A 19,390-nucleotide genomic window follows, 5' to 3' on the forward strand; every position below is an offset into this window, starting at 1 on the left:
TTAGATTCGACAGCACCTGCGCTTCCATAAAAGCTGTCAGCGGTCTCACACAGAAAACTCAGTGTCTTGCAATTTCTTTCCTTGTGAAAGATTCTGAGTGCTGGGAAACAGCCTTTCATAAATTGCTCACTTACAATTAATTCTCTTAAGCTAGAATAGCTTCTCTCCGTCTTGCCCATTTCTAGCCAATGGTCAAAGTAGCCAGAAAGTCTTGCAGCATACTGCAGACCACACTTGTCTTGTGGCTTGGCTCAGCGAAATCTCTCCTGATAGCCTTCTGCGGTGTACCGGAATTGCTGCAGTTATGCCGCTCTTAGCTTATCATAATTCAGCGCAGCTGTCGATCTAACTTGCCTATCACGGTTAGCGCCTCTCCAGTCAGTCACACATAGGCTCAGTGAAAGAGTTCACTTCTCATGGGGCCACCCTTGACACGTCACGACCCATTCAAGCCACTACAGGTATGCATTGAGGTTGTCACGTGCTTAATTAAAGGGCAGTATCAGCTTATGAGGACTGCAGACATCCCATGCACCTGTGGCATTGATGCGAGATCCGCCTGGTTCATGAGCCTCAGTTGACTGCGATCTGGTCGTACTTTCCTGAAGTTGAAGCTTGAGCTCTAGTATCTTCAGCTCTTGTTCTTCAGCTTTCTGTTGCTGCTCTAAATGTCTCTGTTGCCACTCTGCATTTTCTTTCACGATCTTATGTTCCTTAGTGTGCTCATCGCAAGCTTGGGCGCGCTTTCTCTCTACCTGTTCTTTGAGCTCAACACACTCTCAAGCCCTAGATCTCGCCAAGTGCAAAAACATTTTCCTTTTCCATGGCTCAGCTCCATATCTGAGTAATGGCTTTGGATGTTACTATTCTTTAACGATTCATGCAGTCCATGGCTCATGTGAGCTGTTACAATGCGTGTCCTTACTGACGATACGATGAGTCTTAGTAAGATGGTCACTCACAGTACTTGGTGGCGAGGTTGGAGGTGTCGGCACTTGTAGACTTACAGTGCAGTTTCTAGACGAAATCATACGGGCGGCCAGCACACGAGCAGACCCTGAACTGCTCGTGCGACAGCATGGCAAGCCCACGCTGACAGCAACACGGCACTGCGGCCACGACCCTTTGTTGTGGCCAGGTTGTGCCAGACCCTTTCATATGGCTTGCCCGAACATCACACTCTTGACCAGGGTCACCTGCTGCCACTAGGCTCGAACGCTCGTTCACTGCAGGAACAGCACCGACCTGTTCTGTCTGGTCTGCACCTTAGCTCTGGCCTGGAACACTGGTTCACTGCAGGACGTGCCAGTTTCATCCAGGCTCATATGGTAGCACCGGCTCAGTCTGTGTTGTGCCTCAGGTTGAACTCGTACACACGATTGCTAGCCTGGCAGCGCTAGCTCAGCCATGTTCCGTTCCAAGAGCCGCGATTTTCCATCCATGTTTGTCTTGAGCACACGCATTCACTGCTTCTTCGTGACTTCTGTTGGCTTCTTCCACGTTGGTATACTAGTTTGTTGCTACAAAGACATGCCAACATGTGCGTGAGCACTCAAGCCACAGATTTAGTTGTGTTTTTGATGCACCACACACTTGTCTGCAGCTTCAACTTGCGGATTGCCCTATCAAAGTCATTATACGATGCAACCCTTGTGCCAACTTTATTCTTCATGCTAACACAAGTGCAGAGAGCCAAGCCACGGAGCACATATGACAGTCTGAGAAAGACATGCCTTAATCGCGGTTTCGTAGGTGGTGCTAGCTGAAACCTGCGCCTTATAAAACAACATTATGTCTCTTTCGGCTAGTGAAAACACACCCAATATTTTGATGATGCATTATTATTAAAATAAAAAAATTGCAAAAATAAGTTACACCAATGCGAGAATTGCCATTCCCTAGATAGCATTGCATCGTCGTGCGCATAGCCATTTCCATTAGGGCACACTCCGTAATGTGGATAGCATCATCTTACAAAATATCGCAAGTAAGGTGCGTAACTTTTAGTACATAAATGCGCAGCTGTAGCATGTTGCATCAAGTTAGAGCTTCCTTGTTGCTGAAACAAACTCCAGGATTGGTGCGATTACAAACTCCATGGTTGACTTGACTCGCAAAGTTGGCAGTGTTGTCAAAGAAGCAGTTAACACCAGTTGTGGATGCCTGCTCAATATCACTTTAAATACTTTGAACATACCTATGTTCAGTTTCTGCAAACACACCCTGTCGCATCTGCCATAGAAGAAAGAGGAAGAAAAACAAAAAGTAAATTGACTCCTGTACTTGGTGGGGAAGGTTGCGGTGTCTAGAGAAATGATGCAGGTTGTTCGGAGGTGCAGACTGAAAAATTTGCTCAAAGTGCAGTTTATTTTGATGACTGTCGGCCCTAGAATGATTGAACTTGACTGTACTTGTTCTTGTATTGATCTTGTTCCCAATACTCCTATCAACTATGCATTGAACCCATCTTTTGAACAGTATGTCTAAATGCCTATAGTATGTAGATGCCAAATCTTTTATGCCATAGTATGCAACAAGTAAAAATAAATTGTTTTGCTAATCATATCACAACTTGTTCATGTAAGAGCTATGCCAGCATGTATTTGAGTAGCATGTTTAATTTTGGTATGCTTTCATTCTTGATCTTCTTTTTATTTTGTTCTCTTTACTGTGCTGTAGTAACGATGGCAGACCTTATACAAAGGTTAACCAGGAGGAACATGGCCATTCCAGAACTCATTTTTGATGTTGACTCATCTGCACCAAGTGGTTTGGCGGCGAACGTATGTACCATAAAAAATATCCAGCCTTTTGTATAGATCATTGTAGTAATGGTATGTACAACATTGGGCAAACTAACAAGAAAGACATTTTAAACCAGCCCGCCAACAATGCTTATCAAAATATTTTGCAAACTGATACGTGCAGCTATAAAAATTCTTTATCAACATAGTTTATTATTGCACATCATTCTTCTGTTTACTTCACTTGGGCAGTTGCAGCTACAAAGTAAATTTTCCAAATAAACATTGTTGGTAGTATGTTGTTGCTGTTTCACACTGCTCGTTCGCAGCATGAGAAACCATCTTGCTGAAGCAGAAACAAAAATTATAAAATGTGTGCCCCCATTTAAGTTCTCATTACCACTCTACCAACACTAGAATGTTTGGTACTGTGTTATACCTGCTGAGATGATACTGAGTATTGATTGAATGGTGTTGAACCTGCAAATTGCCATATTTGTTGAGAGTCCACAGGACTGGCACCTGTACATGAATTTTTAATACAATTCTTCAGAGGCAACCCAGCAACCATTTTCATCTGTGGTGGCTTTCTATAAGTAAACGAGCTGAACAAGTCCAGTAGTGATACATTCTAAGAGCACATAGTTCAGTGAATCTGGGCCTAAATGAATGGGACATCTTTATGAACTATCAAGCTAGCAATTCAGAATTTGCGTAGGTGACATCACAATAACTAGTGATAACATAACAATAACAATAACTGCTAGTGTTACTCACAGATGAGATCAAGCGCATACATCCTTATAGCTGCAAGTCCTGCCTGTAAACTGGGTTTAGAGCTATATGTCTGGAATTATATTCTGCTACGACAGGATATGACTTGATTTCTTGAGTATGCTTTTAGCCTCGGAAGCACTGCAATTCATTTGTGGGGTGTAGAGGTCGCCACAGTTCAGCCCTGCTTGTTAGGCTGCCACCAGAGTGTGGCGTCCCCTGTGACCTGTGTGTGTGTGTGTACATGTTTGGGCCCAATAAAGGAGGGGCATTTCCTTTTCGTCTACGCAAGTGGCCGTACGTGTCAGTCTGTCCCTGCGTGCCCATGCCCCACGGCACTAACCACGCGACATGGGGTAGAGTATTTTTGTTCAGTTTAATGGACTCCTTGCTAGGCTTAAGCATTGCAAATGCACAAGCGCGCCATGATATACATGATGTACAGCGCAAGGTGAATGAAGGCCAACTACCTAGCCATATTTCTCACATTATTCAAATAAGGATGTTTCAGGCCCCTTAAATTTCTCTACGTGGTTTACTCAAATGGACAGTAAACCTGGCCTAACGAGCATCTAGGAAAATAGTAATGTATGTGTCTTAATATAGTTAAACAGCAACAGGCATGCCTGTGTTGTCCTTTATGTTAGCTGCCAACTACACTTGCTTGTACTCCATATTGCAGGTTGTGTCTTCATTGGCACTGTTCATGTCAGAGTGGCGCAGTAAGCAAAAACTATCTAAATGTGCTTTATGGCACTCTTTTACAAAGGATATTTATGTTTGAAACTTGCTGAGGAGAAATGTGTAAAGGGCTTCTATTTTTTTTTAAATTTCAGCATATTTTACAATTCTGAAGGGCCTTTCTTTTTTTTTTTAATCACAGGTTCGTTCAGCAGGAAAGGCAGCACGTAATGCTCGGGTGGCAAAGCGCCGCAGACTGGCGGGGATAATATCTGATGAGGGCACAAGTTCTGATGAAGGAGATGATGATGATGACAGTGATGATGACGATGACGATGTTGTTCCAAAAAAGTTACTGTTGGAAGAGAAGCAAAAAAATGCAGCGCTGTGTAGGAAACTGGCGGCACTACGAAAGGAGAAAGATCACCTGCAAGCACGTCATGACCGCCTTGAGGATCACTTTCTCAACAAACTTGGTGAGCATTAGCTTACAATTTTTAAAAATGTGTTGGGCTGCATGCAGTCAAATTACCATGCATTCATCTAAGCAGAGTGCAAATTATTGAAAGGGACCTTAAGGTGCCCGAAATTTCTGTCATACTTATACATTAAATTTACTGTACTACACTGCTCATAACACTACATATAATATAAAGATAGTGTATAGGTATGCAATTATGGGTAGTGCAATGTGCTTTCTATCTTTTTGATTTTAAAGAAGAAAAAAAGTTTACAACTTCTCTTAATCTTAAAAAAGTAACACATGGCACACTTCTCCGTGAAGGAAAGCAAAGCGTGCGAGCACTGGCATAAGAGAAGACTACCAGACAAAACAAACGTGTCTTTTTCTCTTCTTTTATGTCCTTGCCTTACTTTCATTAACAATGAATCTCTACCAACTATCTCAGCTTTCTGTGGTTAGACAGCACAAGATACAAGGTTAGAGGGTAGAAAGAAATAATGAACTAGTCCACAACAGAGTACTTCTATTTCATATATTACTTAATCGACTTGTGCATCTGAAAAAGTAAACAAGGGAATTAATATTGACATACATCAGAACTGCCATAGTTGCATCTGTTGACACAATTGCTTGTTTTAGGTCACATTGTATTCAATCATATAGTACCATTTTATTCACCTGTTTGACAGTGTGTGCCTTAATTTGCAGAATCAGGAGGTGTAAGTTTATTGATTGAGAAGACAGGGAGCATGATGCTTATATTTTATACCAAGGTGTCTCCTGCCTCGCATTCAATGCTACGAGTCGAATGGCACTACTTGTAAAACAGTTTTTCTTTGATGAGATGTAATTTGACCCTGCTTTCAATATTTGCTTCACACTGTGGCTTCTCTATAAATACAGGAATATATAGACTGTGACTGGCATTCGGGGAATAACATAAGAGCCAGTCAAATGAGCTGTTCTTCAGAGGTCGTAGTCTTCAAATTTGGCTGTGCTATCTTGAGTGTTCTGCAGCAGGGGCTGTTACATACTAAGTGTATTGTTACTATCTCAAAGGGCCCCTAAACTACCTAGAGGTCAAAATTTAGTTGCAGTGTTGTCGTTGTACACAAGTCTGCAACGAACACATAGCCACAATAATTTTTCGAAATTGTGCTGTCATAGGCGGAGAGTTCTCATTTTTCCAATAGGGGAGGGGGGGCGATTAGCTTTCTGAACCCCATATATATATATATACATATATTCTCAAAGTGTTTATTGACAGGGTACGCAAGGAGTTAGAGGTTGAACTCGCTGTGGTAGTCAAAACTCTGTGAGCAGTCAGAACCGCCCCGTGCATAAAGCGCTGGTGATGCGCTTGACTGCATGGAACTCCTTCGTTACATTTCATATGCTGGAGGTGCGCTGGGCTAACCGGCACTTCTTCTTCATTACATTTGTCCCCCGGAGAAATAGGCGCCATCCTGGCGATCTAAGCATAAGGTAGCATAGAGGGATTGTAGAAGGGCTTGAGCTGATCTACATGAAGTTTCGCGACCGCGACGGCGCTGATCAGAAGACGGTAACACAGGCTCGACGACATAGTTCACGGGAGAAGTTTGTGCGCTAACACAGTAAGCTCCATGATATGGTGGGAGCAGTTTAGAAGAAAGGCCGACAGCTAAAGGTGGAACCTACAGCCAAACCAATGAATCAGAAGGGAAGCTTGGGGGGTCAGAGCCACCACGACGAAGCTTCTATTGTGTCTGATCTGCGCTGGTAAGACAGTGAGCCAGTTGTCCGCATTCTTCAGCATACTGCGCATCTTAAGAGACAGGAACAGATTCTGATGAATCAGGCTGGTAGGGTAGAATGGTATCGATGATGCAGGAAGGTTCGCGGCCGTACAGTAAGAAAAACAGAAAAGCCAGTGGTGGCTTGAGTGGCAGTATTACAGGCGAACATGACGAACGGAAGCACAGCGTCCCAGTTGGAATGGTCGAACGCGACGTACATGGCAAGCGTGTCGCTAAGAGTACGGTTGAAACGCTCCGTCAACCCGTCCGTTTCTGGATGGTATGCGCTAGTGGTCCTGTGGATGATGTGACACTCCTTCAGAAGCGACGTCGCGACTTCAGATAGAAAAGCACGGCTTCGATCACTAAGAAGTTTCCGGGGCGCTCCGTGACGAAGAACAAACAGCCGCAGTATGAATGATCCAATGCCTTGGGCAGTGGCAGATAGAAGGGCAGCAGTTTCTGCATAGCGTGTGAGATGATCTACTGCAACGATAATCTAGCGGTTGCCAGCTCTGGTACAAGGACGTGGACTGCAAAGGTCGATTCCAACACCATCAAAAGGATGGGACGGACAAGGAAGTGGCTGCAAAAGTGCAGCAGTGGAAGTAGGGATCGACTTTCGACGCTGGCAGTCGAGAAGCAGCGGACGTACTTGCGAACGAACTTGTACATGCCAGGCCAGTAATACCGGACCCTAAGGCGGATGTAGGTCCTTAACACGCCATCGTACGCACATTGGGTGTTAGTGTGAAACGATGCGCATAAATCAGCCCGGAGATGATGCAGTATTACGAGGAGCCATTGCCGACCCTCGGGGAGATAGTTGCGACGGTAGAGGAGTTGGTCGCAAACAACAAAGCGATGCGCCTGCCGCCGTAGCATCCTAGATGCTGTAACAGTGTCAGGCTCAGCGAGAAACTCCAAAAGCGAAAAAATTCACGGGTCTATGCTCTGCTCAGGGCACATGTCATCGATGGCAAGTGCTGACAGGACAAAGTTGAGTAGGCAAAGACTGTGCGTGAGGTGAAATGGGTGAGTGGGAGAGAGCGTTGGCATCAGTATGCTTGTGTCGAGAGCAGTACACAACCCGGATGTCGTACTCTTGCAAACAGAGCACCCAGCGTGCGAGGCAGCCAGATGGGTCTTTCAATGAGGAGAGCCCGCACAGCGCATGGTAATCCGTTACTACATCAAATTGGTGGCTGTATAAGTAAGGCAGAAATTTCGTAAGGGCCCAGAGTATGGCTAAACACTCCTTTTCTGTAACAGAGTAATCTAGCTCCGGCTTTGTAAGCGTGCAGCTAGCATAAGCAACGACGCATTCCTCAAGACCACATTTGCGTTGGGTAAGAACCGCCGCAAGGCCAACCCCACTAGCATCTGTATAGACCTCAGTTGGGGCAGCGGGGTCAAAATGTCGCAAAATAGGGGTAACATCGCAAATAGAGGTGAAGGGTCATGAACGCATCATCGCATGCTTTTGACCAGATGGATAGGGCGTTTTCTCCAGCCAGCAGTTGATTCAAAGGAGCAATGATCATAGTGAAGTTCTTCACAAAGCAGCGAAAACAGGAGCAGAGGCTGAAGAAACTGCGTAGTGTCTTCAGGTTGGTGGGTTTGGGAAACTCCAGAACTGTACGAAGTTTTGCAGGATCCGGAAGCATGCCTTCTTTGAATATGACGTGGCCTAAGATGGTAAGCTTATGGGCAGCAGAGAAGCATTTTATTATGTTAAGCTACAGGCCAGCCTTTGTAAAGCAGCTTAATACCTCTCTTAGTCGTTGGAGGTGAGCTGGGAAATCAGATGAGAAGACAACGACATCATCTAGGTAGCACAAATACGTGTGCCACTTGAGACCACGGAAGATGCTGTCCATCATATGCTCAAAAGTAGTGGGCACATTACATAGGCCGAATGGCATGACATTAAATTCGTATAATCTGTCCGGTGTGACAAAGGCGGTTTCGAAGCGGTCAACCTCTGTCATGGGGAATTGCCAATATCCAGACCGCAAATCCAAAGGGGAAAAGAACTCGGCACCTTGCAAACAGTCAAGAGCATCATATATGCACGGTAGTATACGTCTTTGTGCGTAATTTTGTTAAGGCATCTGTAATCTATGCAGAAGCGAATAGAACCATTTTTCTTTTCTATGAGGACGATAGGTCACGCCCATGGGCTATGGGACGGCTGAATCACGTCACGCCGAAGCATATCGCTCACTTGTTCGTCGATGACATGGCATTCAGAAGCTGAGACACGGTAAGGACGCTGCCGGAGTTGGGTGTGCGAACCAGCATCGATGCTGTGCAATACTGTGGTGGTGCTGCCGAGATAATGTTGATGGCAGTCGAAGGAGGCGGTAAATTCGCGTAGCAAGCTGAGAAGTTGTGCGCGTTGTGTGGTTGCCAAATCGTCGGAGATTGACGGATGGAAGCACTCCAACAGCGGTCGATTGGCACTGTCGAGGGCGGCGAGGGATGTCAAATGTGCATCATCGGGAGCATCGAAGAGCATTGAAGAATCCACAGTTTGCATGTAACCGAGGCACTCTCCGTGATGCAATGTAATCGGCAGAAAAGACGCATTGCACACACACATGACACCATGGCCAGCACTGAGGGCGATGACAGCAAAGGGCAATGAAAGGGAATAGCAACAGACGAAGAAGTCACATGGCATGAATAGCATGGTTGCATCACATGCTGATGCGCAAGAGACAGAGACAACGGCGGCTGACTGAGGAGGGATGTCAGTAACTTCGGCCACAACCATTTTTGTATACGTCGCAGGATCTTGGTCCATGGCTGCATCGGCAAGAAAAGACAACTCCATCTCAGCACGGGCACAGTCAATGATGGCATTGTTTGAGAAAAGGAAATCCCAGCCTAGGATGACATCATGGGAGCAGGATGGCAGCACAAGGAATTCAATGACATGAAGCGTCTCCTTGTTGACAACACGTGCAGTGCAGGCTCCCAATGGTTCGACAGCCTGTGCGCTTGCGGTGCTCAAATACACTCCGGAAAGTGACGTCGTTACGTTTCCTATTCGTTGGCAAAGTCCTGTGCATAACACCGAAATTGCTGAGCCCGTATCGACCAGTGCGAATGTTCGAATCCCTTCGTCGTATACCTCAATGACGTTGCAGGGGTTATTTCGAGGCCTTTGGCAAATCGAAGGGGACACAGTTCTCACCTCGGGAACTGCGACACTTAGTTTCCTTGACGTAGAGGGCTTGGCCGGCGTCTCATCGGTGAGATGAAGCAGCGGCGTGAGGATGGGGAACGATGAGCATGGTTGAAAACAGGGGTTTCATCCGGCGGCACAGGAGATTGTAACTGTCGAGGGGCGTAAGTGCTCACGGGTCGATTGTCATCATAAATATGCAGCATATGGCATCGACAAAAGCGAGCAATGTGTCCCGGAATACCACAATGGTAACAAATTGGGCGGTTGTCCGCGTTGCGCCAAGGATTTGGCTGACATGGTAGCTGTAGTGCAGGCGGTGAGAAGGGAATCGGGGGCGGTCAAACAACAGCTTGGAGAGGTGGACGTGAAGCGAAGGGCGGCCTTGCAGTGACGTCAGTGTATGACAGGGGCGCCACGATGGCAGGCGGTTGAGTAACGGCTGGCAGGAACTCGGCAACTTGCTCCTTGATGGCGCTCTGTAACCCGTGTCAATAGAGAGTATGGTTGCACATTCGTAAAGGGCACCAGGGAAAGCTGCCCAGCAACTTCTTGTCGTACAAATTTCTTTATCTGGTGCATTAGAGGCAACTCGTCGACATCTAGCATCATACCTGAGACAGCAGCGAATTCTGAGGATGGATGTCGTGTGACTACTCGCTGCCTTTGAAGTTCATCGTAACTCTGACACAGTTCATTGACGACAGACACTGTGGTTGGGTTTCGAGCGACCGACATATGAAAGGTGTCGTCCTCAATTCCCTTGAGGATATATCTGATCTTGTCAGCTTCCGGCATTGTTGTGTCGACTCTATTGCACAGATTAACGACGTCTTCGATATAGCTGCTGAAATTCTCACCTGGTTGCTGGGTGCGTCCGCGCAGGCGTTGTTTGGCCTGGAGTTTGCGAGCAGCAGGACGACCAAAGACTTCCATGAAGTTGATCTTGAACACCAACCATGGTGGGATGTCGGATGTCGGACCACAAATGTGCAATGTTGCTCAAGTAGAAAATTACGTTATTGAGCTTTGCCGTATCCTCCCAGTGGTTGCGCGCATTGTCTCTGTCGTACAAGGCGAGCCAGTCCTCGACGTCCTGATCACCAGTACCCGCAAAAATAGCAGGATCCTGCTGACGCTGCATGCCAGGAGAGATGACAGTTGGTGCCGTGACTGCAGCTTGTTGAGCTGAATCGTCAGGCATGGGCCGAGATGGTTGAAGGGTTTGGCTTCAAAGTCTAAGTGTTGATGGAGTCTTACCCCGCACTCTCCACCAAATGTCGAGGTGTTTATTGATAGGGTATACAAGGAGTGAGAGGTCAAACTCGGTGCGGTTGTCAAAACCCTGCGAACAGCCAGAAATGGCCCCATGCATACCAGCTGCTGGTGATGTGCCTGACTGCATGGCACTTCTTCATTACATTTCATACACTGGAGACGCACCGGGCTAACTGGTGCTTCTTCGTTACAATATATATATATTTTAATACCAAGACCAACCAAGTTGTCCAGCGCTGTTTATTCCCCAAAAAGGCAACATCCCAGCTCATGCGCAAAGAAGTCGAAGAACAGGGAAGATGATGATGGCTATGTACAAATGAAAACGACGAAGTACGTTAATAGTGCTTACACTAACTTCCCCCCGTTATGGAAGTGGCCAGCCTGGCCGCAGATTAGAGGTTATCTAAACAGGGAGTGAAGGGCTTTATCCACGAGACATGAACAATTTCGGCATTCCGGCGGCACTGGTCAGTGACGAATATGATGGAAGGAGATCATGCATATACAAGGAAGAAAGGCCTGTAGCCGGTAGTTCGTTGAATAGCAGTATTATATGGGAATGTCACAAAAGGAAGAATTTTGTCTCAGTCAGTGTGGTCAGGACAGATCTACATGGAAATCATGTCAGACAGCATACGGTGGAAGCGCTCAGTAAGGCCGTTGGTTTACGGATGATAGGTTGAAGTAGATTTGTGGATGGTATTAGCGGCCCGAAGAACTTCCTCGAGAACTTCGGAAATGAACGCCTTGCCACGGTCACTGAGAAAAACACGAGGAGCCCCATGGCACAAGACGATGGAGCAAAAGAAAAAGTCGGCGACCTCAGAAGTGGTACCAGATCGCAGATGGGCAGTCTCGGCATATCTTGTTAAATGGTCGACCAAGGTCACAATCCAACGGTGACCGGAGGGTGTCAACAGCCAGGGGCCATACAAATCAACACCATCAAATTCAAAAGGTGCGTCCGGGCAAGGGAGAGGTTGTAATAAACCGGCAGCAGGGGATGTCGAGCGTTTGCGGTGCTGACATGACGCACAAGAGGCAGTGTACTTGGCCACCGTTGTGGATAGGCCTGGCCAGAAGCAGCGGGTCTTGATGCGGTCGTAAGTCTTGTGGAAGCCTAAGTGGCCAGCCGATACATCGTCGTGAAGTGCCTCTAATACTCGCAGGCGAAGGCAGCGAGGCAGAACTGGGACCCACCGATGACCTGTTGGGTGGTAGACGTAGCGCAGCATGCCATCTTGAAGGCAGAATTGTCGAAGTTGGCATCGCAAGTGGCTGTTGGGTGGTTTGGCGAATCCACTAAGGCAATCCATGAGAGCTCAACAATAGGAGTCAGCCCGCTGAAGTGACACAATATCAGACCGTGATGAAAGTGTAACTTGGTCCAGGGGTGTTATCGAGAGCTGGTGTGAGGCAGGCGTAGCATTGGAAAGACGTGGTGTGGAAGACGACGGCGCGTTACCGGGAGAGAGCGAGAGTGAGCAGCGAGACAATGCGTCTGCATCATGATGACTTTGTCCAGACTTGTACGTTATTGTAAAGTCATATTCCTGCAAGCGGAGTATCCAGCGTCCTAAGCATCCTGACATGTTTTTCATTGATGACAGCCAACACAGAGCATGATGGTCGGTGACGATGGTGAAGTGGCGGCCGTAAAGGTATGGGCGAAATTTCTGAATCGACCAAACGATAGCAAGGCACTCTTGCTCTGTAATGGTGTAGTTCTGCTCAGCTGGAGAAAGTGTTCGGCTGGCATCTGCTATGACTTGCTCTTTAGAGGCTGCATTACGTTGCAGAAGTACTACGCGAATACCTTGTGCGCTTGCGTCAGTATGGAGTATGGTGGGGGCTCAATTATCGAAGTGGCGAAGCACTGGTCCGGAAGTAAGATGTCGCTTAAGAGCTTGAAAAGCTGACTCGCAGTCGCTAGTCCATGTGAAAGAGGCACCGGTGACCAGTAGCTTGTGTAGAGGAGCTGCTATTGCAGTGAAGTTGCATATAAATCGACGAAAATATGACGCCAAGCCGAGGAAGCTGCGTAGGTCTTTCTGTTGCTGGGGGCGAGGAAACTGAAGAACAGCACTAATCTTTTCGGGGTCTGGCTGGATGGCTGGATGCCATCTTTTGAGACAACATGGCCCAATACTTCTATGCTCTTGCTTGCAAATTTGCATTTTTTTTTTATTGATCTGGAGACCAGCATTTGCAAGGCACTTGACAACTTCGTCTAATCGATGAAGATGTTGGCTGAAGTCAGATGAAAAGATGACAATATCGTCCAGATAACAGAGGCAGGTCTTCCATTTTAGACCACGAAGTACGTTGTGTTTTGTGCGCTCAAATGTGGCAGGAGCGTTACAAAGGCCAAAAGGCATCACATTAAATTCATAAAGTCCGTCTGGTGTAGCGAATGTGGTATTTTCTTTGTCAGTCTTATTCATCGGAATTTGCCAATATCCTGATCGAACATCAATGCTGGAGAGATACTCCGCCCCTTGTAGTGTGTCCAAAGCGTCATCAATTTGAGGTATTGGATATGCGTACTTGCGTGTGATCTTATTGAGCGCTTGATAATTGAAGCAAAAGCGAACGGAGCCATCTTTTTTTCTTTACCAGAACCACAGAAGAAGCCCATGGGCTAGATGAAGGCCGTATTATCTTCCGCGCAAGCATGTCAGCAATCTGTTGTTCAGTGATCTTGTGTTCGGACGGCAACACACGATAGGGGCGTCGTCATATTATAGCGGAACCATCTGTTTCAATGCGGTGTGTAGCCGCTGAAGTTCGGCTCAACACAGGGGAACAGCTATCGAAACAGGCTTTGTGCTTTGCCAAGACCGCCAGTAAGGCTTCAGTCTCTGCGGCTGTTAGGTCAGAACCAAGAACGGCTGGAGGAGGGAAAGAAGAATCCAAACCTGAGGTTGGTGCTGGCGATGAGGAAGAGCAGAGCATAACTATAGAGATAGGTTGAGTGTCAGCGAGGGTTGCCACAGTCATCCCTTTGGGCAGCATCACTGAATCTGGGGTCGGGTTGCAAGCAGACAGAAGGGCGCGGCCACGTGAAAACTGGACGAGACAGGTGGCTATGAGAATCCTGTGAAAGGTACAGCAGGAAAAAGGGGCGACTAGCGCGTCTCCGTCGGCGATCTGATTGGATGTAACGGCTACGTCTTCGTGATCAGGACGCAGGACGTAGTCTGCAGCGATGGCCAAGTTCACGCATGGAAGTGAAGAGTCTGTAACAGGTGCAAGCGCTGTATCGGTGATATGGACAACTTCCTCTCCACATGAAATGACGGCTGAAGCAGAATGTAGGAAGTCCCAACCCAGTATAAGTTCATGGATACATGTTGGAAGGATGAGAAACTCAATATGATGGCGTTTGCCATCGATTGAGCCATATGGCATATACACTGACCTTCGGGGTGAATGATGCATTATTATCACCATGCAAAATAGGTCTAAGGTAAGGCGTTTTGAGTTTCCGGAGCCGGGAACAGAGATCACTACAAAGAACAGAAATGGCGGCACCGGTATCGATGAGAGCTGACGCGGGAACACCTTCGACAGTTACAGAAAGCATATTGGCCAGGCGAACAGGTGAAATTTTTGAAGACCGATAAGAAGCACTTTCCCCTCCAAAGACTGCAACAGTTAGTTTTGCGAGTGCTGGTCGACAAGATGGGAAGTGGGGTGAAGCAGTGATGTAAAGCGCCGGTAAGGCGAAGGAGAACAACGTCTAGCCAACGGCAACTATGAGGCAGATTGGGAGCAGCTGGAGGAGATGGAGAACGCTGTTGCAGGAACGAGTAGGATTTGGGATAGTAGGCGTCTGGACGGCGAGTGCGGTCTCTTTCGTGCTCAGCATAGCCTCGTCATTCATCCTGCTGGCGACGGCGGCAGAAGCGAGATATATGGCCACGTATACCACAGTAAAAACAAACCGGACGAGATGGACGCCACTAAGGGTAGGATGGCGCAGCAAGTGCTCTGGTTCCTATGGAAGCCAAATGGTCATAGGAAACGTCAATAGGCACGGAGGTCACAGTAGGGGTGGGTAGCGAAGCAACATCTGCGTAGGTAGGTGTGGGGCGCGCTACCGGAGCAAGAGGCATCGTGGGTGTACTCATCGCTGTCAACTCTTGCTTGACAACCTGGTGCAAGTTAAAGGTGGGGGTTGGGGCGCAGGAAGCAAGTGGACGGCTTAGGTCTTTTATTTGAAGCTCTTCGTGGATGATGGTGCGGATAAGAGCACGCAGATCTCGAGAATGGGGAACCTGAGGATCGCTGCTGTCATGTTGAAGACGAATAGACTGCAGCTCATCTAGGCGTTGAGACTTGGCAATGATGTCTTGAACAGAAGCCGGATTTTTCACGATTAAGGTGTTGAACACGACAGACCCAATGCCTTTTAATATGTGGCAAATGCGTTCGGCTTCCGTCATGCTAGGGTTCGCACCTCGGCACAGAGCCAGGACATCCTCTTGTATGAGGTGTAAGTGAGGTATAAAACTCCTGTGGAAGTTGGAGTCTCCAGCTTCTGTTTGGCGACTTCTGCAAGGCCAGACGAGGAAGTGAAGATTTGCCGCAGCTTGGAGGTAAACGTGAACCAATCCGCGATGTCGGGTTCGTGGTTGAAATACCACGTCTTTGCAACACCGGTCAAGTAGAATGCGATGTGCCTCAATTTCTGGGTGTTGTTCCATTTGTTGCAAGAAGTCACACGGTCGTAGTGGTCGTTCCAATCGTCAAAGTCATCACCGCGGAGTCCCGCAAAGACAGAGGGATCGCGCTGAAGGCTCGTCACAGTCCATGAGGGCGCCGCAGGCGGGGTGGTCTGTGTGGTAGGGTTAGAGGCGCTGGAAGAGCCGGGGTTGGAAGTGTCCATCGTTGTAGGCTTAGCTGGGCGCTGGCGGCGACCGGAATGTAGCTCCAGAGAGGACAGGAACGCGAGACGTACTGGGATCGATACCCAGCACCTCCACCACTTTATAATACCGAGACCGACCAAGTTGTCGAGCGCTGTTTATTCCAAAAAAAGGCAACGTCCCAGCTCATGCGCGAAGAAGTCGAGCAGGGAAGATGATGATGGCTATGTACAAATGAAAACGACGAAGTACGTTAATAGTGCTTGCAATATATATGTGTTATATTGTGAGCGTGACCCATGACTGACTCTTCTTCATCTCTACACATCATCATCACTTGTACAAATTCCTCATCTGTAATTGTCATCATCAGCCGCACAGCTTGTTCTTAGTCGTAGCTCGAGCTCGGTTGGAAAATGGTTCCTTATAAGTGGTGGACGGTGCTTTCCGTTCCCCACGACCTCTCAGCCTTTTCACTGGAGCTCCGGTCAGGTCGCCACATACCACCTATTGCCATGCTTTCTCAAGACAATCTTGCACGTCCGATACTACCACCCCGGCACAGCCTTCGCCATCCGTCATGACCATCCACAACTGCCACCGTGACCCGCCAGTCTTGGCTGGCATGTGGGGAGATGACGACGGGGAATGGCTCCAAAACTACAACTTGGCAGGCGACTTCAATAAGTGGGATAACTCACAGAAGTTGCACAATGTCCCCTTCTACCTCACTGATGCTGCGACAACCTGGTTTTGCAACCATCAGCCTGATCTCCCCAACTGGGACAAGTTCACGCGGCAACTTCGTCAGATCTTCGGCGTTTCCGCTGTCCGCACTGAGGTCACAAAGAAGAAGCTTGGTGAGTGCGTCCAGTTCCCCGGGGAATCGTATACATCCTACATTGAGGACGTGCTAGCTTTGTGCAATATATATATATATATATATATATATATATATATATATATATATATATATATATATATATATATATATATATATATATATATATATATATATATATATATATATATTTCTTGCACTTGAAGAAACATCGTGTGACCTTGAAGAATTGAACGCTGAAGTGACGGCATTATATGAGTATATACAAGAGCTCATAGTAGGTCACAGCTCAGTTTCACAGCCCGAGGCCTCTCGGTGGTGTATGCTTCCTTCGTGTAATTGTCGCGTACTTGGCTACCACTAATACTGCTTCGCCTTTCCAGAGTAACTGCAGCCTCTCTCTCTCTCTGTGCTTTTTTTGTGAGTCCAAGTATAAGCACTGCTGCACATGACTGCTCTTGATTCTGATTTCTAGTGAATCTGGCTTGACCTCATTTTGGTTACTGAGTGATTTATATAGTGTTCCCCAATTATCATGCACCAAGACTTAAAAAAGAGCAGTTACGTTACTCGAAGAAAACCTAGGGCACATTGTTTCCAGTACAGTGGAATAGCCGCCAGTAATTCTTTCATTATTGAGATTTATTTCAGTAATTGCAATAAAGTATCTAACTCGAGAAGTACTGTTATAATTTTCAAAGTGCCAATAAGGCATTTGTAGGCACCCCAATATGACTTCTAAAGCGGTGTTTTGAGCGACGTACTAATTGCGTACAATAAAGAAACCTCACAAAATATGAAAAATACCACGTGAGTGCTCTTCCACCCGCATCATAAAGCAGCGCCCTCAAATAAGCTGCTTGAAAACAACCGCATTGCCTGTCGCAAACCCGAAGAGAGAGCGCATCACCTTGATAGTGGCACGGAAGGCACACCAAAAGCAGGTTTCATGGCTTCGCAGCTATTCCTTCCTCTCATTTCTATGTTGCACTTAATATCCGTCTCTCAAGGCCGACTGATCACATTGATAACAAAAGCCTCTTGATAATGCAGCCAATGTGCTGCTCTGACCACTCATGAAATGCGGAACGCAATGGAATAGGAAGAGAATGTTTCAAAATCTGGGCATTGCTCGCACCACATCAAAAGGGTGCACGTGAAGCTATATTTCGTGCCAGAAACTTTGTTTGAACCAAAACCAAATAAAGGGAACGTTTTATTTTTCATGATAGTGTTTACGTGCTGCAAAAACAGGCTCGTGTCAAAAAATAAATGCGAAATAAACAGACCAGGAAGCAACTAACGTATAGAGAAAAGACAAAACCGATGCGTTCAAGAAAGTAAATATACCACTTCTAAGTGAGCTGAACTGGCAATCAACATGTCTGCACAAAAAGTGAAAAAGGAAATGGACCAAAAAAACATCAGATTTCAGTGTGCCCTTATTATCGATGAATTCGTAAGCTCTGTTGAACATCAGCTGAGAGGACGTGTTCAAATAGGTCTCCTTCTGCAGCTACGCAGTACTGTGTCCATTTTATCACATCTTCAGGGACTTTCTTGATGACCGACGGCAGAATTTTACATCAGACATCCATTATCCTTGCCTTGAACAAATCTGACGTCCATCTCGATCATCTAAGCAAGATCTTTTGCCTAACCCTAAAGAAAGAAATTGCATGGAGAGGGGTCAGGTGACCTAGCCGGCCAATTTACAGGCCCGTGCCTTGCAATCTATTGCACATAAAAAGTTGCATCCAGCTAGTTTCGTGCTTGGCTGCTGCTGTGTGCTGATACCACAGAAGTAGAAGACATGACAGCGGGACTTCGCTGGGAAACTCATCCACCACTCCTTCAAGGATTTCGTTCATGTAAAGCTGGCCAGTCAATGTGTGATCAAAGAAGATGGGACCGATTATAGCACCGGCATAAATTCCAAACCACACATATGAGCGGCCACTAGTACTGTGCCGATTGCGCTTTACCCAGTGTTGATTAGAGTCCCTTCAATAGTGTGTATTATGCATTATGCTAATTTACCTAGGCGTTTCTGTGAAAATTGGCTTTGTGTACATGATGTTGCTCAAAAACTCCAGTGACTCATCAGCTTTTGTGAGGACCCAATTAGAGAAATCTGAGATGATTCTACAGGTCCCTATCTTCTAAGCGTTGGTGCTGATTAGGTAGCACAGGTGAAAGGCTGTCATTTAGAAATTTTTCGAACTGATGACTTGGAAATTGGTACATGGGCAGTCACATCCTGCACGCTTGCATGAGGATTTGACGCTGTAAATGTTAGAACATCCGTGCGTAGACTAGGACTTAAAGACAGAGTCTTCCACCGCTGTTTCTTGAAGATGCTGGTTTGTCTTAAGTTTTCATGATTTCTGATGATGGTCGATGCATTTGGTCTATCACCACACTTCGTAGACTGATACATTTATTTGCGGTGTTCCTCTTGTTGCTATTTGCAGATCCCAAGACAAGGATCATGTTTACCTTCTGCTCGTTAGAGAAACGCATGGCAACTGGGACGAAACAAAACGCACCTTTAATCATTTGCACTGACGTTGTCAATTCGCTTTTGTGGTGATAGATTTTGTGAAGGGAAAAAAATAAGGGCCACTTTATGTATGGTAAGACAACAGCTATCACAGCTTGTTTCCAACTGACACCAAATGCGACATGTTGCTTCGGCCAGGGTGCGGCAGATAAGGCACCAGCTCGATCACAGTGTTTTCCTTTATTTTGTTCTGGATAACTC

At 46.7% G+C, this 19,390-nt stretch overlaps 2 protein-coding genes across 4 annotated transcripts in view; one reads left to right on the forward strand and one right to left on the reverse strand.

Moving 5' to 3' along the window:
* The window catches only part of LOC135900479 (fatty-acid amide hydrolase 2-A-like), a 143,224-nt gene that overhangs the window by 33,886 nt on the left and 89,948 nt on the right, over nt 1-19,390 (reverse strand). The window lies entirely within an intron of this gene.
* The window catches only part of LOC135900481 (BEN domain-containing protein 5-like), a 51,742-nt gene that overhangs the window by 9,666 nt on the left and 22,686 nt on the right, over nt 1-19,390 (forward strand). The window contains exons 2-3 of the mRNA XM_065429968.2: nt 2,680-2,783; nt 4,402-4,675. Coding sequence (XP_065286040.1) covers nt 2,680-2,783; nt 4,402-4,675 — 378 coding nt within the window. The remainder of the gene's footprint in view (nt 1-2,679; nt 2,784-4,401; nt 4,676-19,390) is intronic.

This window comes from Dermacentor albipictus, chromosome 5 (genome assembly GCF_038994185.2).
Source record: "Dermacentor albipictus isolate Rhodes 1998 colony chromosome 5, USDA_Dalb.pri_finalv2, whole genome shotgun sequence".
NCBI lineage: Eukaryota > Metazoa > Arthropoda > Arachnida > Ixodida > Ixodidae > Dermacentor > Dermacentor albipictus.